The 23701-nt window shown below is 36.8% G+C and overlaps 1 protein-coding gene across 3 annotated transcripts in view; it reads left to right on the top strand.

Annotated features, from left to right (window-relative positions):
* The window catches only part of ZDHHC20 (zinc finger DHHC-type palmitoyltransferase 20), an 80415-nt gene that overhangs the window by 6367 nt on the left and 50347 nt on the right, over positions 1–23701 (top strand). For all 3 annotated transcript variants that reach the window (XM_054587987.1, XM_054587986.1, XM_054587985.1), the window contains exons 2-3: positions 16144–16170; positions 18663–18766. In XM_054587987.1, coding sequence (XP_054443962.1) covers positions 16144–16170; positions 18663–18766 — 131 coding nt within the window. The remainder of the gene's footprint in view (positions 1–16143; positions 16171–18662; positions 18767–23701) is intronic.

Genomic DNA, 23701 nt, shown 5'->3' with positions numbered 1-23701 from the left:
CTCACACACCCCTTACTGGGGACGTGGCCTGCATCCCAGGCATGTGCTCTGACTGGGAACCAAACAAGCAACCTTTTGGTTTGCAGGTTGGCGCTAAATCCACTGAGCCACACCAGCCAGGGCTAATGTGATTATTGACATAGTTAAGCTTAAGCATTATCATTTGCTATTTTTAAATCTGTTCTATGTATTCTTTGTTTCCTTTTCCTCCTCCTTCAGCCATCTTTTGAATAAATCAACTTTTAAATGATTTGAAATTTTTGAATTAGCCTGACTGGGTAGCTCAGTTGGTTAGAGCGTCATCCCAATGTGCCAGGGTTGCAGGTTCCATCTCTGGTTGGGGCACATGTAGGAATCAACAGTGAGTGCATAGATGGGTGGAACAGTGAATCAATGTTTCTCTCTTTCCTCCCCCTTCCTCTTTCCTTCCCTCCCTCCTTTTCTCTTTCTATAAAATCAATAACGTAAAAAACATTTTTTTGAATTATTTTTACGGCTATTTCTCTTCTTTGTTGGCTTACTAGATACAACTCTGTTATTTTAATAATTGCTTTAGTGCTTAAATATTTATTTTTTGAGAGGGGAAAGGGGGGGAGAAAGAGAGAGAGAGAACCATTGATGTGAAAGAGAAACATTGGACGCCAACCAGTGACCAAACCTGCAACCTAGGCATGTGCTCTGATGGGGAATTGAACAGCAACCTTTTGCGTCGTGGGTCCTTTTGCATTGCGGGACAACACTGAACCAACTGAGCTACACTGGTGAGGGCTGTTTTAGGACTTACAGTGTATATCTTTAACTTATCATAACTTACCTTCAAGTGATATACCACTTCACATGTAGTACCTTATAAAAGCATTCCTTAATTTCTTCCCTCCTAGCCTTTAAGCTTTTGTTGTCATGTATTTTATATATTGTAAAACTCACAATGTATTGCTATTTTTATGTTTAAACAGTTTATTATCTTTTTAAAAGATTTAAGTAATATAAAAAAATGTCATATTTACCCATGTAGTTGCCATTTTTAGTACTCTTCATTCTTTTTATTTTTTTATGATTTGAGAGGGGAACGTCGAACTGTTGTTTTACTATATTTATTTATTTTTTATTCTTGTTTATTCTGTTGCAGTTGTCCCATTTTCCCCCCTTTGCCCTCTTCTATTCAGCCCACCCCCTGCACCAGCAGTCAATCCCTACACCGTTATCCATGTCCATGGGTCATCATACATGTTCTTTGACTGATTCCTTCCCCTTCTTTCCACCATTCCCCTCCCCCTACCCCGGCAGCTGTCAGTCTGTCCTGTGTTTCCCTGTCTCTGCTTCTGTTTTGCTTGTTAGTTTATTTTGTTCATTAGAGTGCTCTTATAAGTGACATCATATGATATTTGTCTTTTACCGACTGGCCGACTGGCTTATTTCACAATAAGTCTCCAGTTCTATCCATGCTGTCACAAAGGGTAGGAGTTCCTTTTTCTTTCTTTCTGCTGCATAGTATTCCATTGCATAATTGTACTATAGTCTTTTAATCCATTCATCTACTGGTGGGTACTTAGGTTGTTTCCAGCACATGGCTATTGTAAATAGTGCTTCTATGAACATAGGGGTGCATAAGTTGTTTTGAATTGGTGTTTCAGGATTCTTAGGATGTATTCCCAGCAGTGGAATCACTAGGTCAATAGGCAGTTCCATTTCTGGTTTATTTGAGGAAATCCCATACTTTTTTCCACAGTGGCTGCACCAGTCTGCATTTCTATCAACAGTGCACTAGGGTTCCCTTTCCTCTGCATCCTCGCCAGCACATGTTTGTTGATTTATTAATGATGGCCATTCTGACTGGTGTGAGGTGATAACTCATTATGGTTTTAATTTGCATCTCCCTAATGGCTAGGGATGTTGAGTATTTTTTCGTATATCTGAGAGCCATGTCTGTGTCCTCCTTGGAGAAGTGTCCATTCAGGTCCTTTGCCCATTTTTTAATTGGATTGTTTGTCTTCCTGGTGTCAAGTCATATGAGTTCTTTATCTATTTTGGAGATTTTATTCTCCCAGAGAGTCAGTTCCCTTTTCATTTTGATGATGGTTTCTTTAACTGTACAGAAGCTTTTTAATTTGATGTAATCCCATCTTCCTTTATTTTCTTTGCCCTAAGAGATATATTGGCAAAAATTTTGCTACGTGGGATATCTGAAATTTTACTGCCTATGTTTTCCATTAGGACTTTTATGATATCACAACTTATATTTAAGCCTTTTATCCATTTTGAGTTTATTCTGGTGTATGGGGTAAGTTGGTAGTCTATTTTCACATTTTGCATGTGCCAGTCCATTTCTGCCAACACTATTTATTGAAGAGGCTATTTTTGCTCCATTATATGCTTGTGTCCCCTTTGTCAAATATTAATTGACCATAGAGACATAGGTTTATTTCTGGACTCTATTCTGTTCCATTGATCTATGTGTCTGTTCTTATGCCAGTACCAGACTATTTTGATTACAGTGGCTTTGTACTGTAGTTTGCTATCAGGTATTGTGATCCCTCCTGCTTTGTTCTTCTTTCTCAAAATTGCTGAGGCTTTTCAGGGTTTTTTGTTTGTTTGTTTGTTGGTTCCATATAAACTTTTGAAATATTTGTCCTAGGTCTATGAAATATGCCATTGGTATTTTAATAGGGATTGTGTTAAATCTATAAATTGCTTTGGGTAGTACGGACATTTTAATGATGTTAAGTCTTCCAAACTATGAAACTGGAATATGCTTCCATTTATTTGTATCTTCCTCAATTTCCTTCTTCAGTGTTCTATAGTTTTCTGAGTACAGGTCTTTTACCTGCTTAGCAAGAAAAATAAAGTACCTAGGAATAAATTTTTTTCTTAGTTTTGCTTTCTAATTGTACCATTGATTTTCGAATATTGACTTTGTATCCTGCTAATTTGCCAAATTTACTTGTTAGGTCGAGTAGTTTTTTGGTGGAGTCTGTACGTTTTTCTATGTACATTATCATGTTGTCTGCAAATAATGATAGTTTTATTTCCTCCTTCCCAATTTGGATGCCTTTTATTTCTTCTTGTCTGATCACTGTGGCTAGGACTTTCAATACTATGTTGAATAGAAGTGGTGAAAGTGAACTCCCTTGTCTTGTTTATAATCTTAAGGGGAATGCTTTTAGTTTTTGCCCATTGAGTATGATGTCAGCAGTAGGTTTTTCGTATATGGCCTTTCTTATATTGAGGTATGCTCCCTCTATTCCCACTTTGCTAAGTGTTTTTATCTTAAATGGGTACTGGATTTTGTCAAATGCTTTTTCCGCATCTATTGATGTGATCATGTGATTTTTGTCTTTCATTTTTTTTATGTGATGTAATTTGCAAATATTGTACCATCCTTGCATCCCTGGAATAAATCCTACTTGATCATGGTGTATGATCTTTATAATATATTGCTGGATCCAGTTTGCCAGTATTTTATTGAGGATTTTATTATCTTTGTTCATCAGAGACATTGGCTTGTGATTTTCTTTCTTTGTTGTATCTTCACTTGGTTTTGGGATTAGGATAATACTGGCCTCATAAAAAGAGCTTGGTAGTTTTCCCTCTTCTTGAATTTGTTGGATTAGTTTGAGAAGGACAGGGGTTAGTTCTTTTTTGGATGTTTGGTAAAATTCTCCTGTGAAGCCATCTGGCCCAGGGTTTTTGTGTGCTAGGAGTTTTATAATTACTGCTTAAATTTCGCTAGTTGTTATGGTCTATTCAGGTTTTCTGCTTCTTCCTGATTAAGTTTTGGAAGATTTTATGTTCCTAAAAATTTATCCATTTGGCCCAAGTTGACCAATTTCTTGGCATGTTCATAGTAATTTCTTACAATCCTTTGTATTTCTGTGGTTATCAGTTGTTACTTCTCTATCATTTCTGATTTTATTTATTTTAGTCCCCTCTCTTTTTCTCTTGATGAATCTGGTTAACAGTTTGTCAATTCTGTTTATCTTTTTTAAGAACCAGCTCTTGGATCCTTTGATCTTTTGTGTTTTTTTTTTAATCTGTCAATTAATTCTGCTCTGATCTTGATTATTTCCTTTCTTCTGCTATTCTGGGCTTTGTTGTTGTTCCTCTAGTTCCTTTAGATGTAGGGTCAGGTGGTTTATTTGAGTTTTTTTTGTTCCATTTTATGCATTCATTTGTTGATTCTTGTATATACTCTGACTGGATATCGAACCCCCAACTGGGCTGTCTAACCAGAGCCCCTTTATTCTTTTTTAAGATCAGTATTCCCAGCTGGTGTTATTTTTTTCTGTCTGAAGCTGCTGCTTCTTGGTTTGTTTGTTTTTAAATTGGGTTGGCCAGAAAGTTTGTTTGGTTTCAAAGTACAAATAGACACATTTTTCATTTTCACTAGTAACTCTGTTGAACAATATATTCATTGTTTTGTTCCACTACCTTCTGCCATCTTTCAGACAACTTCATAATTCCATGTTCCCAAAACTTTTTCTCTTTTTGGGCAAAGAACTGTTACAGGCACCTTTTGTGGTCTTCCAGGGAATTGATTTTTTTCCATTAAGATAATTTTATAAAGACCAAAAGAAATGGAAACCCTGAGATGCAATGTCCTATGAATATGGGGAATGAATCAGAACTTCCTGGCCAAACTTTCAGTTTTTACATGCGGTCTTGAGTTAATAGTGATAAAAGATTATGAATTTTCTGTCAACTAATCCCTGATGCTTTTCATCCAGTGCTACTTTCAATTGGTCTAATTGGGAGCAGTACTTGTAATTAGTTGTTCTGCTCTCCAGAAGGAGCTCACAATGGGGGACTCCCTTCCACGTATACAACATCACCTTCTTTGGATGAAGACTGGCCTTTAGTGTGGTTGGTGGTGGTTCATTTCGCTTGCCCCACCATCTCTATTCACATTATTGTGAAGTATCCACTCATTGCCTGTCATTTTTTTTTTTAAAGATTTTATTTATTTATTTTTAGACAGAGGGGAGGAGAGGGAGAAGGAGAGGGAAGAAACATCAATGTGTGGTTGCCTCTCGCATGCCCCTTACTGGGGACCTGGCCCGCAACCCAGGCATGTGCCCTGACTGGGAATCAAACCGGTGAGCCTTTGATTGGCAGGCGGGTGCTCAATCCACTGAGCCACACCAGCCAGGGTAACAACTTGTTTCATTGTTACATTTAAATAGAGAATTACATGCTAGAAATAGGGTCAAGGTGGGTTTTTTTCCAATTAACTTATGTGGAACCGAAACATTGAAGTGATTAACATAACCAAGCTGGTGCAAATGATTTTGAATGCTTGATTTGGATATTTTGAGTATGTTGGCTCTCTCCTGTGTAGTATGATGTTGGTTGTTCTCAATAATGTCTCAGTTTGATTACTATCAACTTCAGCTGGTCTACGCAACGGTGGAGCATCGTCCAGTGAGAAATCTCCAGTATGAAACTTTGCAAACCACTTTTGACACTTTTGATAAGTCACAGGATCTTTTCCTTACACTGCACAAATATTTTTTTGGTTTCAGCTGTGTTTTTACCTTTCTTGAAATAATAAAGCATAATATGCCAAAAACGTTGCTTATATTCTTCCATCTTCAGTATTAAAATGGCTACACAAAAATGCACCAATTTTGGTAATTTTTAAAAAATGCACACTGATAGGACAGCTGTGACAATACAATCTAACAAAATTGTTTCAAATGAAGTTAAAGACAACGAAGTGCTACCGGAACCATCTTGTGGGAAAACCAAACATACTTTTTGGTCAAGCCAATAATTAATTGATTTGAGAGAGAGAGAGAGGGAGAAATGATTTGTTGTTCCATGTACTTATGCATTTGTTGGTTGTTTCTTGTATGTGCCCTGACTGGGGATTGAACCTGCAACTGTAGCACATTGGGATGACACTAACCAACTGACGTACCTGGCCACAGCCTGTGGGCTTCATTTAACATTTATTGTAGTGCAAGTCAGTTGGAGATGTAGTATTACAGCTTTAGAATGTCTGAAAAAGTTTTTATTTTGCCTTTTTTTTAAAAACCATCTTTATCTAGATATAATTTACATGCCATAAAATTCACTCATTTGAGATGTACAGCATGTTTAGTAAACTTACCAAGTTTTCTGGTTATCGTGACCATCGAGTTTTAGAACATGTCTGTCACCTCATTCAGATCTCTCATGCCCATGTATGGTTAGTTCCCATTTAGATCCCCAACCCCAGGGCAACCACTAATCTGCATTCTGTCTCTGCCTTTTCTGGACATCTTGTGTAAATGGGGTTATACGATAAGTGTTCTTTTGTGTCTGCTGTCTTTAACTGTTTTTGAGGTTCATCTGTGATGTAGCATGTATCAGTATTTCTCCACTTATTCTGTACTTCACATTCTAATTTGTATTTTCTGTTTTTATAGTATATTTACAGTTTTATTTAACAATATATTTCTAGTAAGCCTCCACAAGTCACCTGTGCCTTGAATTAGAATATAAAAAATGTGTATCTTATTATATCATTTAAGTATTTGAACAATCCTGCTTCCAAGTATATAGTATGATTGGATTTTACTCATCCTTGTATCCACTGAGTGTCCAGTTACTAGGTAACTTTCAGATAATACATGTTGAACCGAATACAGTCATGCCCATATAATCTTACTTGAATCATGCTCTAAAATGTCAGAACAAACATCCACAATAAAATGCTAATTAAATTATAATTACCAAACATATACAATGTCTGTCCAGAAAAGTGCAGCCATTGTTAATACAACCAGAACGGTTTGTGTGACATCAGTGTAACCTGGCAGCCAAAGAGAGTGGACTGGAATGTGCATGCATGAACAATGACTACACTGTACTAACTAGTGGAGATGGTGGACACTGCTGAGTAAGTATGTGTACTGTGTGGCTGTCGCAGTCAAAATGACTGAGCAGGAAGAACAACAAATCCACATTCAATTTTGCATTAAGCTTGAACATTGCTTCATGGAAACTGGATGATTCAGAAGGCCACAGCTATGGGCCATAACTGATTGGCAGCTTCATGACAACACTGCCACTCGTGCCTCTTATCTTATGGACAGGTTTTTGGCAGAATATCAAATCACCCAGGTAACTCAGCCCCCCTGCAGCCCAGATTTGGCACCCTGCGACTTACAGCTTTTCCCAAAACCACAATCACCTATGAAAGGGAAGAGATTTCAGACCATCGATGAGATTCAGGAAAGTACTATTGGGTTGCTGATGGCAATTAGGAGAACTATGTGAGGTCAGAAGGTGCCTACTTTGAAGGGACTGAGGTAGCATTGTCCTTGTGCAGTGTTCCTTGTGTCTTGTGTCTCCTTCAATAAATATCTCTTTTTTTATTACATGGCTAGATACCTTTTGGATAGTCCTATTTTTACTGTCTTTAGAGTTGAAAGATTATATGATAGTTGTTTATTGGTTCTGCAGTCTCTGTTTGGATTATGACACCATGATTTTTTTGAAATTATGCTTATACTTAAAAAAAAATCTGGATTTCCTAATGATCAGCCCCATTAGTTGGCATAATTATAGGAAAAATTAAAACATTAATCAGAACATGTTTTAAAACCTTTTTACTATTTTTGTTACTTTCTGTTTTCACAGTTGGAATGCAGTAATTTTCTATATAACTTGTTTTTTTTAAACTTTGGTTCTTTTTTTTTTTCCCTAACTTATTTATCTTTAGAGAGAGGGGAAGGGAGGGAGAAAAGGGGAGAAAAACATCAATGTGTGAGAGATACATTGATCGGTTGCCACTGTCGCACCCCCCAACCCCCTCTCTGGGGACCTGGGCCACAATCCAGGCATGTGCCCTGACTGGGAATTGAACCGGTGACCTTTCAGTTCACAGGTTGGCACTCAGTCCACTGAGTCATATCAGCTAGGGCTATATAACTTACTTTTTGAAAGCCCTCTTTTTTTTTTTTTTTTTTTTTCAGAGAACAAATTTTTTTCTTAGGTCTGCTAGTGAGTTAATCTGTCCCAGTACCATTTTCTGTTGATACCAGAAAGTAAAGTGGTATGAGAGAGCTCTGTAAATATATATCTAATAAACCCAAACCCAAATGAAGAAAAATACCTTTATATTTTCTTCTGTGTAAATTCCATATGAAATTCTTCTTTGGGCCTTCACTGCTTTCTGGTAAGACAAGAAATATGGAAGGCAAAGGTATTGGATGACTTACAAACCAGGTCTGACTATATGGAAGGATAACATTGTGCTTAGTTATGCAAGTAAAACTTTCCTTTTGGCCACTTGTACTTTGTGGCAAAGAAGCATAGCATGCTAATTCCATAGTCTAATATCTGCTTTCTTGACATTTCTGCTTGGATATTTTGTTGGTATCTCAGATTTATCATGTCCAAAATAAGACTTGAGATTTTTCCCCCCTCTTTCCTGAACCTGCTCCTTCTACTATAGCTCAGTAAATGAATTTCATCCTTCCAATTTGTTGGTTGAAAAATCATTCCACATCCTATTAATCGGCAAATGCTGTCATTAAAAGTACCCAAATTTGGCTGCTCACCATACTGCTGCAGCTAATATTCATTCAAGCCACCATAAACTTCTTGTGTACTAGATTGAAAAACATGACCACAGTACTTTACACTTCCTCCTCCTAAGAGGTGGTGTCTGTTTATCCACTGAGTGAATCCACCTTGTACTTGCTTTGATCAGTAGAATGTGGTGGAAGTGATATGTGAGGTCTGGAGCCTAGGCCTCAAGGCAGCATGCATCTTCATTTTAGCTCTTTTGAAATATTCTGGTCACCATGTAAGGGAGTCCAGGCTAGAAACAGGGGTGTGCAACCTTTTGGTGTCTCTGGGTCACACTGGAAGAAGAAGAGCGTTGTCTTGGGCGATGCAGTAAATACATTACAACAGAGAATCACACACAAAAAAAATCTCATAATGATTTTGTGTTGGGCCACGTTCACAGCCATCCTGGGCTGCATGCAGCCCGTGGACTGCAGGTTAGACATCCCTGGGCTAGAGAGAGAGATCTGGCCAAGGTGAGCTGAGATGAGTGAGGCCATCTTAGACTTTTCTGCTGCAGTCAAGCTGCCAGTGGACTACATCTAGCAGAAAAAACAGTTCAGCTGATTATAGTCAGAACTGCTGACCCACACAACTGTAGGAAATAATAAATGGTGGTTGTTTAAAGTCACAGAGTTTTGGGTGGTTTGTTACACAGCATTATCACCTTCTATCTTGTCTCTCCCTCCTTACTCCATCCCCATCCTTACCCTGTACCCTGTCTGTTCTCCATGAAGCATCTAGAATGATTCCTTTAAAATTAATACCATGTTTGTCACTCCTCTTCTGAAAACCTTTTTCAGTGGCACACCTTAAATCCTTACCATGGTGTCTTCCCCCTCATTACTTCTCTGCTGTAATTTCTTTTCCACTCTTCCTCTAATTTGTTCTATGGCTGCCATGCTGCCCTCTTTGTATACTCCAGTATTTGTTGAATGAGTTTAACAAATTATTTAACCTCTCTGAACTTGTTCCCATTCTGTAAAATTAGATAATACCTGTCTTACAAAATAATGTAAAATTCTTAGCAGAGTAGGCTTTCAAAAGTTTTTGGGAGTGGGGAGGAGATTTAAATAGCTACTAGCCACTTTCTCTTGGTTCCCCTTTTTTGGCAGAAGGTTAAAGTTGTGTTGTTCTCTCCCCTACCCCACACACACTCTTTAGTGAGTGAAGGAGCATGTTCTTACAGCTTTTAAAAATATATGTATATGTATTTCTTTTTTTAATTAGCTGTGTTCGAAGATCATATTGCAAAAACATGTGCCTGTTTTGCTGTGAGCTGCTGGTAGTGTGAGAGTATGTTTTCTAAGGCAGGGAACCCTCCACATCACCAATACATGGGACTTTAAGAAGATTAATTCCTGACACCATTCCTGTTAGCATATAAGCTACACAGACTTTGTTTTTGCTGAAATGCACAGCATGTCCTCTTGAACAGGTGTGCACCTACACTTACATAACTGAAATAGGTCTCAAGTAATGGTGATTATGGTTTTATAGATAATAGATTTCTCTAAGATAGAGATTCATTAGTCTTCATGATAAACATTTTTTAAATTCTGTTTTTAAGATATCTGTTCTTTATGTTGTTTCACCTCCTCCCAACGCTTCATTGTATTTTGTGAACTTGGTTGTACTATGTGAACTTTGGCTTACCTAGTTGGAATCACAGGAGGAGTAACTTTTATTAGCATACTAATTTAAAAACTCGTAAAGACAAACATGAACTTATTAACTGTGAAAGAATATCATCAGCACCTGAAGGAAATACCAGTGCACAAAAATGTTAATAGTGTATGTCACTGCTGTGAGATTATACTGATTTTTTTTCTTCCTAATACTCTCTGATTCCTATTTTTTCTTTTTTTTTTAAAGATTTTATTTATTTTTAGAGAGGGGAAGGGAGGGAGAAAGAGAGGGAGAAACATCAATGTGGGGTTGCCTCTCACATGCCCCCTACTGGGGACCTGGCCCGCAACCCAGGCATGTGCTCTAGACTGGGAATGGAACCAGGTACCCTCTGACTTGGAGGCTGGCCCTCAATCCACTGAGCCACACCAGCCAGGGCTGATTCCTACTTTTTTATGGATAACTGGTATATGTTTTTGTAAGTATTGAAAGAGGAACAGTGAGGGCAACCAATCTCATGTACACATTGTGCAGTAGTCTCCTAATAGTATATTCTTTCCCACTCCACCCTCCAGAAAGCCAGAGTGGATCTTTTAAAGCCCATCAGGAGTCCTGACTGGGTAGCTCAGTTGATGAGAGCATCATCCTGATATGCCAAGGTTGAGGGTTCAATCCCTGTTCAGGGCAAATAAAAGAAGTAACCAGTGAATGCATAAAAAAGTGAAACAACAAATAGACGTTTCTCTCTCTCAAATCTTTTTTTATTTTTTTTAACCGTCAGGATTATTGTTCCTCTGCTCAGTACCTTCCACTGGGTTTCCACTTGGTTCAAAATGAAATCAAGTAAATCAAGAGTCCTCTGTACAGCCTGTAAGACTTGTAAGAGCTCTGCTGCCACTACTGTTGACTCATCTCTTCCTTTGCTCCTTTTGCTTTTCATCTGTCAGGCCTTGCGTGGTCCCACCAGAGGACCTTTGTGCTTCCTGCTTCTCCTTCCTCCATTTCCACGTGGCTAGCGCTCTCACTCATCCAGATTTCTGTCAGGATATTCACCTAGCAGAGAGGCTTTACTACTACCCTATTTAGTAAGTACTTCCTCTTTCACTTTCTCCTCACCCTGCTCTATTTTTCTTCATAGTTATTTGGACTTATCTCCTGAAGAAGGTGTTTACTGCTTTATATCCAGAACCTAAAACAAGTCCTGCGTAATATATACTCAGTGGATATTTGTTGAATGAGTGGATTGATTTATACTGCCAGTATACAATCCCATGCTAGTAAAAGAGGGGGAATTGGCATGTAGTCACATAGTAGGTAACCAACAATTTTGAATGCAAATACTGCCCTGACCTTAAAAAAACTCTGTTAACTTAGTCATTCATTAAATGTTGAATGCTTATGGTGTTCCAGGCACTATATTTGACACTGGGAATTCAAATATCTGTAAATGCATATGATCAAATGCATTTAGACTTCATATATCCTTAATATCACAGTGCTCATTTGCATATTACAAGTTTTAAGAAGCCCTGCTGTAACTATGTAACTTTGTTGAACACAGCAGTCTTCTAATTTTTTTTGACATAAAATTTTTTTTTGAAACCTTTCTTTAAATTCTTTAGACTCAGACAATTGTTGACCAATAGTGGTGATGGGGGGGAGAGGTGGGGCATAAGAGAGAGGACGGAAGGGACTGTGTCTGTGAAAGAAGAGGTGTTATCAGTAAATATGAGGGGTAATAACTTCTACTTTTGTTATTAAATTTATCATATGACTACATTTAGGAAGAAAAATCTTTATGTCTGAAAATGCCAAAAAGGCATTTGAAAAATCCAGTGTCATTTCCTGATTTTTTAAAAAAGTTAATAAAATAGGAATAAGTGGATATTTTTCAAACAAAATTGCGTACACATAAAATACTTGATTAATTTCCACGAAAACAAGCAATAAAGTAAGATGCTTTTAACTGCGGGTATTACTGTGTAACACTGTATTGGCAAAATTAATTACCACGTTCAATTAAGAAAAAATAGAAGCCCAAAACATTGGAAAGAAAGAGGGAAAGCTATTTCTGTGTATAGGTGATGTGAAAGTGTATGTTGAAAAGCCAAGAGAATCAGTAACAGAACATCTCTACAAAAGATTAACTGAAATAGCAGGATATAAAATTAGCAAACAAAAACCAATGCTTTCTATATATACAAACTAATGAAAATAGTGAATAATTGAAAATATGGTATAAGAGAAGTCTCCATTTCCAATAACATCAAAAAGATAAAATATTTAAGAAATATTGCTCTAGCTGGTGTGGCTCAGTGGGTTAAGCACCGGCCTATGAACCAAAGCGTCACTGGTTTGATTCCCAGTATAAGGCACATGCCTGGGTTGGCAGGCCAGATCCCCAGTAGGGGGCTCACGAGATGCAACGATACATTGATGTTTCTCTCCCTTTCTTTCTTTCTCCCTCCCTTCCCCTTCCTAAAAATAAATAAATAAAAAAATTTTTTTTTCAAAGAAATATGCCAAAACTATAAGAGAACACATTCCTGAAAAACAAAAGTAGACTTGAACAAATGGAAAGTCATTTGCTATTTTATGTTTATGGGTAGAGTGACATAACAAAGATTTTGTTTATCTCCATCTTAATGTGTAAGTGAATTCCAGTTCCAATAAAGTTTTTCTTTTTCTGTTACTAGACAAGTTGATCCTAAAGGTCATTTGGAAAAATAAACAAGTTAGAACAACCAAGAAACCCCTGAAAAATAAGTGATAAAGGGTCCAACGCCCCCCCCCCCCCCCCCCCCCCCCAGGTTTTAAATTACAAAACGTCTAGAATTAAAACTGCGGGCAGGGAGGATATATGAGAACTCTCCCCATTTTCTGTTCGGTTTTGTCATGAACTTAAAACTCCTCTAAAAAATAAAGGCAGCTGTAAACACAATTGTATGGCATGATGAGTGGACAGATATATTGCCCAATGGAACAGAGTGAAATGTCCAGAAATTATAGAAATTTAGAATTTGATAAAAGCATCTCAAATCCCAGAGGAAAAAATATGGGATGACTAGATAAGAGATAAAATTGGTCTATACCTCACACTGTATTCCAAGAGAAACTATAAATAGATAAAAAATATTACTTTTCTTCTTTTCTTGTGTTTTAAACTTTATATTTAAGATAATTTTAGATTTGTGAAAAATGTACAAAGAATTTTCATATATCCTTTACCCAGATTCCCTAAGTGTTATTTGCTATGTGCCTTGTCATTCATTCATTCATTCTTTCTTTGAGAATCATTTACCTAGCATGATTTACCTCACCCAAGGCCAAATCTTCCTGGAAGCAGCATGCATCTTTACCTGAGTGACTACTTCAGTGCTCCAGCAGAGACTTTGATAGGCCTGCACTGCAATTAGACATCTCCTCTGTTTCCTCCCTTTGCTTTCACATATGTTGATCCCAAGTAAATATTTTGTACCCCACATTCTGTTTCAACACCTGATTCCAGAGAAACTCAGTATCTTTGTGGGGAAATCTGTTCCTGATTTCTTGCACTTACTCTTTTTTAGCATCTCTGAGGACTCTTGCTTGAAACAGTTAATGTGTTGGTTGCCAAATGGTGATTTTTCTAATTCTATGATTTCTCCTAAAAGAATTCTACATAAGGAAGAGGTTTCCCGCCTTCCTGTTTTTAGTTATTCATTTAAAGATTTTATTTATCTTCAGAGAGAGGGGAAGGGAAGGAGAAAGGGAGAAAGATGTATGTGCGAGTAAAACACTGATCAGTTGCCTCTTTTACATGCCCCTAGCTGGGACTGAACCTGCAACCCAGGCATGTGTCCTGACTGGGAATCCAACCCGTGACCTTTCGCTTTGCAGAACTATACTCAACAGACTGAGCTACGCCAGTCAGGGCCATTTACTCATTTATATCTGCATGCTCTCATAGATTCTTCTTTTATGGGTTATAATCTTATCATTTATTTTGTTGCTCAGACTGCCCCAGACTTGATGGATAGGATCTGTTTCAGTTTGGTTTCTTTGTCCTTTTGACATGTCCTCATCATTTATTTCTTCCTTACTTTTTAGCAACATGATTTTTTTAGGCTTGTCTGGTACTTTTTCTGCCCCTGGGCCCTGCCATTTCAAAGTAGACCAAATCTGAATGTAAAAAATAAAAACATTCAAGTACTAGAAGAAAATGTGAGTAGATGATCTTATAACCAGGGACTAAGGAAAGCCCAATTGGCGGGGGGTGGGGGAAGGATAGGTGACATAAATAGATAGTTCAGAGTAAAAATAAAAATGAAAATGGCTTATAAAAAGATGCTTACACTCACTTATAAGACAAATGCAAAGTAAAATTACCCTGCAGTACCAAAATTTGAAAACATTTTTGTTGGGTATACTGTAGAGAAATAGGCAGTCTCATGCATTGCTGGTAGGAGTGTAAAATGGTGCAACCCTGTAATGAGGATTTGGGTGATAAGTAGACAGGCTTACTTTTTGTCCAGGAATCCCACTATTGGGATCTACACTGAAAATAAACTTCCGTAAATAACACATGCATAAGGTTATTTATTGCCACATTGTTTGTAGCAGCAGAAGACTGGAGACTACCCAGATGTCTATCAATAGAGGCCTGATTGTATTACTGGAACCCGGACACAATGGAGTACTGTGCAGTGCTGTACAGGCAAGCCATGGTTGTGTCTATGTACTCATGTGTAGTGATAAAAAAACATGGTCCACATGGAATGGTTTATAAATGGAGAAATTGGAAATACAGGGTGGGTAAAAGTAGACTTACAGTTCTGAGTATGCAAAACAGTTTATTCTTATATTATTATTGATTAATTATTGTATTATTTTCCATACAAACAACTGTAAACCTACTTTTGTCCCACCATGTATATACGTACTTGCTTATTTTGCTAAAAGAAAATATAAGAAGGATAAAACAAATAGTAATAAAAGTGATTATTTGGGATGGGGAACGAAAGCCAGGCTTTTCCAAGTACCTTTTTATATAACTTTGACTTTTAAAACTGACATTTTATGCATATCGAAACAATAAAATTAAAACAGCAAGGGGAAAAAAGCAAGCTGTAAAATTTGAGATCATCAATGAACTTAATTTATTAAAGTATTTCTTTTTTCTTTTGTTTTTTCCTTTTCTTTTTTATTTACTAATTTGAGAGAGAGAGCAAGAGGAAGAAAGAGAGAGAGAGAAACAAGGATTTCTTGTTCCATCCATTTATGCACTCATTGGTTGTTTCCTGTATGTGCCCTGACTGGGCATCGAACCAGCAACGTTAGCGCATCAGGATGACACAGTAACCAACTGAGCTACCTGGCCTGAGACTCAAGTCACTTTTGAACATAGTACTCCTTAGTGGGATATACTTTAAAGCCAAAACAAAATAAAATTAAAAAGCTACAAAGAAATCTTAACTAGTATGCAGTTTTAAAAACTATTTTATGTATATTTTAGGATTAACCAAATAAGTAAATTAATTAGGAACTAAGATTTTCATTGTAAAAGCAAAGAGGTACAAATATTACGCCAAAAAAATTGAGCAAACACTTATTAAGGTATGTCATGAACTAATTAAGTAACTATGAGTGCCACAGAGGAGAGTCCTGTTCAAGGTAGCACTAAGGAAAGAGCTAAAGAAACAGCACAAATATAGCCATATGGATACACCTAAAATGAACAAAAGTCTGAAAAAAATGTTTAATGTGATTGCCGTGTCAATGATAAAGAAGAATTTGAGTGTTAGCATTTTCGTGTTTTTAGGATTTTTTTAGTGCAACTCTGAAGTCACATTAATGTTTACATTTTATAACTAAACTTTATTTTTATGAAATGATATTAAGATGAATAGTCAACCTCTGATAAAATTTATGTACAAAATGTTTAAAGTATATTAATTCACTATTTTTCTTCTATCATAGTTACTCTTTCTGGAAATGGAGAAAATGGTAAGGCACTTTTATTCTCAATTTAAGTAGACTACTTATGGTATCATAACTGCAACCAACATTCTTTTTATTTAGTGATGACTGTGTGGGTTTGGTTTTGTTTTGTTTTTTCAGAAAGACAATATATATTTTTTAAGTTTAAGCTGTTAAAATGAGATGTAATACTGGATTCATTTCTATACATTCAGTATATTCTCTTTTGCATTATTTTTATAAGTTGAAATAGTTGTTATTTTGTGAGGCATCTCGGACCCAAACTTCTTTGATGTACATATTTCTGCCTTGTTGGTTCTTCAGAACTCTATGGTAATAATTAAAAGATATTTAATATCTAGGGTGGAGAAAGGGATTTGATTTTCTCATGTTTATACATTTGTTAAAAATAGTTCTTTACTACTCACAGACATTTAGTTAAATAGACTATAAATTTGTAAATTGTATTACTAGTTCGTTTTGAAAGGGAATTGAAAGTTTTTATCATGACTAGTCAAAAACAATGACTAGAGGGAAAAATATTTGCTCAGAATTTGCTGAGATAAAATTTAAGGTGTATTGAGATCAAATTTCAGGAATAAAATTTGATTTGAGATAAAGAATTTCTAGAATAGTTGAACAGTTAGAAATTAATATTTATTCTTATTACTGGAAATAATTAGGCATTTACAGTGTAAATCTCAAGTTGCCTTTGAATCTGATTTGTCAGTAACAGAATAAACAGATTCGATCTTGTTATACTTGTTTTTCTTTTAAATCAGAACTGTGTCCCATGTGTTGAATGAGCCTTCTCTTAGACTTTCAGTGGCTGAAGTGGTTATTTGAATAACTCTAGTCAGATAAGGTTACTAGAAAGTCCCAGAGTTTTAGAATGCATTCATTACCTATACAGGTGGAGTTACTTTCCAGGAATTTCACTGCCAAAGGGTGGGTCTTTAAACAACACATTTTACACTGTCCACTGAGATGGGTTTGGAAGCAAGAGAGATTGGACTAGGGAGACCAGGTGGCTTTTGCATTAATCCAAGTGAAATAAGCAACAGTTTATGAACTGTTGCGCTGGAAGTGAAAATAATGAAAAGTTTACTTGAAAGAGATTTTAGGAGCTAGAATTTGAAGTACTTTTATTGATGAGCTGTAGGATGTGAGGAGTCATGAGCCCTGGCTTCCTGCATGCTTCCTGCCTGTTTCTTGGACCAGGATAATTGCAACAGAAAATGCTGGAGTCCAAGAAGTTGTCAATTTTTTATTTAAAAAGACCATTTTTAAAACCAAAAACATAAGGAAAAATAACCTTAGGCCAAAGGAAGAACAGTACTTTGAGCTGAATACATGTTAGCTTTATAAAAACTTTACCACGTCCTTTATGTTTCTCATTTCACTGTAGATCAGTGAAAACTTTGATTAGTCCTTCACTTTGGGAAATGCTGAAAGAGAACACAAAAAAGAACCACCTTTTGTAAACAAATTAAGATGCCTGGATAGTAATAGTAGTCAGTATTTATTGAGGATTTATTATGTGCCAGGCACTGTCCTAAGTGTTTTGCATTTATTACCTCATCAATTTTAAGCAACTAACTTTAATGAATCAAATTAAGTGGTTTAATTGGAGTCTGAGCAAATTATTTAGAGAGTAGAGTATGAGGGTGTAATGAACTCTGGAGGTAATGGAGAAGGCATTTGTGGAAAAAATAGTATTTGGCCTGAACTTCAAAATTAGTAGAACTTCAAACTTTAAAGCTTGTTTATGCTTTGTTTTTTCAGTGGGTTTGTGCTGGTAAGTTCCAAATTTAGAATTTAAGCACCTGATAGACAGTTTGCTTCTTGTGGAAAACCAGTCCCATTTCCTACATAGAAAAACTACAGAACCCAACAAAGAGCTTTAAGTTATTTCAGTGAGTTAATATTTAGAGATAAAGATGGTGGAGTGTTTATATTAATCCACTTGGGAAACAGTTATGGCAGAAATTCAAAGTGGCTAAAATTTTTTTGGTTACTCTCCTAAAAAGGAGAATACAATTTGCAATACCTTTCCTGAACAATCCGGGGATTGAATTTTTCTAATGCATTGATTATTTGCTGTGATAGGAACTTCTTTTATTTATTTTCAGTTCATTTTTTATTGGATTTAATGTTCATAGTAATGGAATCTGTTTTAAGTCATTTAAAATCTAACTTTAGGAAGAGCTTTGAAATGCCATCAGTGAAAGAGGTGTTTTCAACTTAAATCTTCAGCAACTCAATAAAATCAAGTCTCATCTCAGACTAATCTTATAATACTTATATACCAGAATGATAATTCATAAATACAAAATGCTCCTTCATATCTCTGACTTTACCTCATGCAGATTAAGGACCTAATATATTTGATGTCTTTAGTATGTTTTAATTTTTATTTTTTTGTTAGATTAAACCCTTGACCGTAAATATTGTGTTTTAACGTAATGCTTTTTCCTGTTTTCACCAGGATTCAATGAAATGTTGTTTTTATTTACCAGGAAAGGCCGTTGTTTACCTTGTGGCTTTTCATCTGTTCTTTGTTATGTTTGTATGGTCCTATTGGATGACAATTTTCACCTCTCCCGCTTCCCCCTCCAAAGAGGTAAATTTAATGTTGGTAAATTGACAAATGCTATAATTAATTATGGAATTATTTTTCCCTGTGTTACCTTTGTTAAAACTGTATTACATGATGCATTTGTTCTGTTTCCATTCATAGAAGTGCTTGTTTATTCTGTATTGTGATGTGATCATCAGCCTATTCTCAGACAGAACCCCACTAACATAGGATGAAGATTAATGATGTGTTAAAGTTTCTGTACTAATATTCCTCTGCCATGTTATATTTTCTTAAAGACATACTTTATATCACTGGAGTAAAATAATCTTAAGGGACAGAAAGGAGTTAGGAAAGTGGGGTTTACTTTTAGAGTGCTTTTAACATTTATATTTTCTCAGGCCTGAACAAATATGCTGCAACCAAAGAGAGTGATTTGATTGTGAGAACAGATTGTCAAGGCTGTTGCTTGTTACACCTTATTCTGGCTAGTTGAAGGTTCCACCTGGAAAATAAGGTGACTGAACATTCACTTGGAGCAAGTTTCAAGACCAATGTCTCTCTCTTGCCTTGACATCACCTGAATTCTCCTTTACCTAGAGTTTAGTATAGCTAGATGTTTAAGAACATATTCCCTAGGGTTAGGATCATCTGAGTTTGGTTTTTCCACTGTAACACATTGCTTAATGAATCTGAGCCTAAGTTCCTCATTAGAAAATGAAGTTAATAGAAGTGCCTGTCTCTGTAGGATGTTTGTAAGAATTAAGTGAGATTCACTCATGTAAAGCTTTTAATATAGGACCTGCCACACGGTTAGCACTCAGATATTAGTGATGGCAATAGTGTAATTATTTCTCTTCATACTAAATTCTTTAAAAATTATAGATCAGATATTTTAAAATACCAAATTCCATTTAACTTTTTATAGAAGAGCAAATATGCAGAAAAGTATACATACCATAAGTGTACACTTGATGAATTTCCACAGACTGAACACACTTGAGTGTCTAGCACCCTGGTCAGAAGCAGAACATTATGAACCTCCCATAGCCTCATACTTTCTTCAACTCACCCACTTCATGGGAGCCACTCCAGCAGCACTGATTGGTTTTGTTTGTCTGGTACTTCGCATAAATGGAGTCACACAGGACAGATGCTTGTGTGTGTGGCCTCTTTCATTAACATCCTATTGATGAGATTTGCCCATGTTGTATACAACTGTGGAATGTTCATTCTCATTGGTTATATTTAGTTGTGGTTTATAACATAGTTTATATGCCTGGTGTGCTGTTGGTGGGCACAGACATCTGGGTAGCTTCCAAGTTAAGGTCACTACAAATAGGGCTGCTGTGAACAACCTTCAGGTGCACAGACAAATGCATACACACATGCATGTGCACATACATGTAGTTCTTTTGGGTTGATGTCTAGGAGTAGAATCTCTCAATCATAAGTTGTGTATATATTGAACATTAATAGGTAATGCCAAACATTTTTGCCTGTATTATTATGTGCTTTTAAAGGGTATTATAAACTATTAAAAAATCTTAGTGTTTCTTCAGATATATTCTCCAGACATTTGGTAATAACCAGCTCTTAGAGTTATGCCATCCATATCTTAATGTCTAAGTTGAAAAGGACCTCATTTTATTTAATCAATTATTAGTCGTGATGGCTACTGAAAACATAGCATGCATGAGAGTTAAGTTCTCATTACAAGAAATAAAAAATAGAAAAAGAAAAGCAATTGGTAATACTTTTCAGAAGCAGTAAAAACTCAGACTAGCTCCAGACTGTCAGGTTCAACTCTTATCTCTGCCACTGAACAGCCATGTGATGGCAGAGACTTTGCTTAGCTGTCTGTAGCTCAGACCTCTTCTCTGTAAAATGAGGATGACAGTAGTACATATCTATGGGGTTGTTGAAAGGGTTGAGTCAATTAATAGTATATGTGATTAATAAATTTATAGTAATACATAATTAATACTGTATATAAAGTGCTTCAAAAAATGCCTAGCACACTAAAGTGGCACAATAAATGCCATCTAAATGTCATTGTCTTTTGTGGTGGATGGTTTTGGCACATATCATACCCAGGGCTTAAGTCTTTATAGCCACTGATTCCTAATTTCTGCAAGTTTAGCTGCCTTCCCAATTCTGCATCCAGGGCCCTGCTTGGCTCATCCTACCTTCATTGTCATGGCTATATTATAGAGCATTGTGATTGCCTGTTTTGCTTGTATGTATCATCCTGTTAAACTTTCAGCTTTTTGAGGGAAGGGATAATTTCTGTCATGTTCTCCACTGGATTCCTCTCCCCACCTTTTAGCACATAGTGGGTATTCAGTAATTACTGAATGAATTAATTATTAAATCATTAAGGGCCAGCTAAGCTAAGCTGCCTTGACAAGCAAGGACAGGAGTTTAAGGTTCTCTTTCGAAGTAAGAATACTGTGTGCTGACTGAGATACCCAATAAGTGATTACAAAGCTGTGAGATAGGTAACTGTGTTGAAAGGAATTGGAAAGTTCAAAGGTTAGAGCAACAATTAGGAATCAAAATCTAGGGGAATGAAGTGGGTCTAAAAAGCAAAAACTATATTTTTAGGAAAAGTTAAGTTATAAATGTGGGTATTTTCCTTCTTTCAGTCAGCAAATAATTACTGAGTATATGTACTATTTGTCAGACTGGTAGGCTGTGGGAATTAAAAAGCAAGACAAGATAGGGTCTTTACATTTAAAGGGAGAGGCAGATGATAAGTAAACAAATTATTATAAATTGTGATAAATTTAGAAAAAGAACTTCATTTGGTAGAGCATAACAAAGCTATTATAATAAAAAGCCATTTTAGGTAGTATGATCAAAGGAGTCTTCTCTGAAGAAGTGACAATTAAGCAGATTTTTTTTTTTTAAGATTTTATTTATTTTTAGAGAGGGGGAAAGGAGGGAGAAAGTAGGGGAGAGAAACATTGATGTGAGAAAGAAACATCATTTGGCTGCCTCTGGCACATGCCCCAAGTGGGGACCGAACCTGCAACCCAGGCATGTGCCCTGACTGGGAATGAAACCAGACACCTTTCACTTTGCAAGATGGCACCCAACCAAATCACACCAGACAGGGCAAGACCTTTGTTGTTTATTGCTACGTCCTCATAACCTAGAATCAGACCTAGTATATAATGGACAGATTGCTAAATGCATGAATGAATGAATGGTGAGGAGGAGGCAACATATGAAGAGCTGGTAGACATCTTCCATGACTAAGTGTCTTCTTTCCAAAAAGAAAATATGTTTCTTGAAAGAAAAAAAAAAAAGGAAATCCCAGGAAAATTTCCAGACAGATAGGATTTTTTAAAATTGATTTTAGAGCAAGGGAGGAAGGCAGGAAAGGAGGGAGAGAGAGAAACATCGATTTGTTGCTGTACTTATTAATGCATTTATTGGTTGCTTCTTGTATGTGCCTTGACTGGAGGTGAACCAGTAACCTTGGCATATCAGGATGATGCTCTAACTGAGCTACCTCGCCAGGGCCACTCAGATTTTTTTAAATTATTTTTTAAATTTTTATTACAATATCATATTAGTTTAAGATATACAACCTAGTGATTAGATACTTATGAAATGATCACCCCAATAAATCTAGTACACACCTGGTACCGTACAGAGTTATTATAATATTATTGACTATATTCCCTATGCTGTATTTACATCCCCGTGACTATCCTGTAACTACCGATTTGTACATCTTAATCCCTTCACTTTTTTCACTCATCCCCTCAACCCACCTTCAACTGGCAACCATCAAAATGTTCTATCTATGAGTCTGTTTCTATTCTGCTTGTTTGTTTTGTTTTTTAGATTCCACATATAAGTGAAATTATCTTACATTTGTCTTCTTCTGTCTGACTTGTTCCACTCAGCACAATTTCCTCTAGATCCATCAATGTTGTTGCAGATGGCAGGATTTCATTCTTTTTATGACTGAGTAATATTACATTGCATGTATGCACCACTTCTTTCTTTTAAATTTTCTTTATTTATTTTTAGAGAGAGGGGAAGGCAGGGAGAAAGAATTGAGCATCCTTACAACCAGTGTTTTGAATTCTGCATCTAGTGGATTGCTTGTCTCCATTTTGTTTAGTTCTGTTTTCTTGAATTGTATTGTGTTCATATATTTGGGCTGTGTTTCTTTGTCTCCTCATTTTGGCTTCCTCCCTGTTTTTGAATTAGGTAGAGTTGCTGTATCTCAGTCTTGGTAGGGTAGCCGTATATATTATGGTTAAGTGTCCTGTAGGGCCTATTGACACAGCTTTCCTGGTCATTGGAGCTGAGTGCTAATGTGAGCTGTGTGCACCCACCTTTTGTAGTTGAACCTTGATTGTTGTGGACTTGTCAAAGGAAAGGATTTATTCCCATGCCAATTGGCTTCCAGGAATGGCTGTGATGATTGTGGAGGATCTGTTGTGTAGCAGTTGACCCCATGGAACAGAACTCACTTCAGGGGGCTCTGGCGCCCACTGAGTCTACCCTGTGCATATGTTGCCTGTGGAGGTGGTTGTATTGTGTTTTGGCATGATCTGAAGCTGTCCGGCAGGTGCGCTAACTATGGGTCAACTCAGGAAGTGCAGGTCCAGTTCAGTGGCCTGTGTCCTGAATCCCAGGTCCACTGGATAAGACCTGCAGGACTGTCTGCTACTTGTGCTGGGAGTGGTGGCAGCTGTTAGTGCCAAGCCTGAGGTCACAGCAAGAGGTATGGGTACACGGGCCTGATGCTGCTTGTTTGAGAGATATTAGGAAAGTCTGAAGCATGAGCCAAGATAGGCTGTGTGTATGAAAAAACTACAGGAACTGATTTAGGTGAGCCCACAATTTGAGGGGGAAGGCATCTCTAGGAATCAGCAGGGTGGGGAGAACAGTGTGAGCTATGTTAATGGAGACTCAGATATGGTGCCCGCCTACTGCTTCTATGTGGGGAGGGGT

This window comes from Pteronotus mesoamericanus, unplaced genomic scaffold (genome assembly GCF_021234165.1).
Source record: "Pteronotus mesoamericanus isolate MK-2021 breed Mesoamerican mustached bat unplaced genomic scaffold, CSHL_Meso_final scaffold_125, whole genome shotgun sequence".
Lineage (NCBI taxonomy): Eukaryota > Metazoa > Chordata > Mammalia > Chiroptera > Mormoopidae > Pteronotus > Pteronotus mesoamericanus.
The sequence above is the reverse complement of the archived record's forward strand: the minus strand, read 5'-3'. Positions and strand labels throughout refer to the sequence as shown.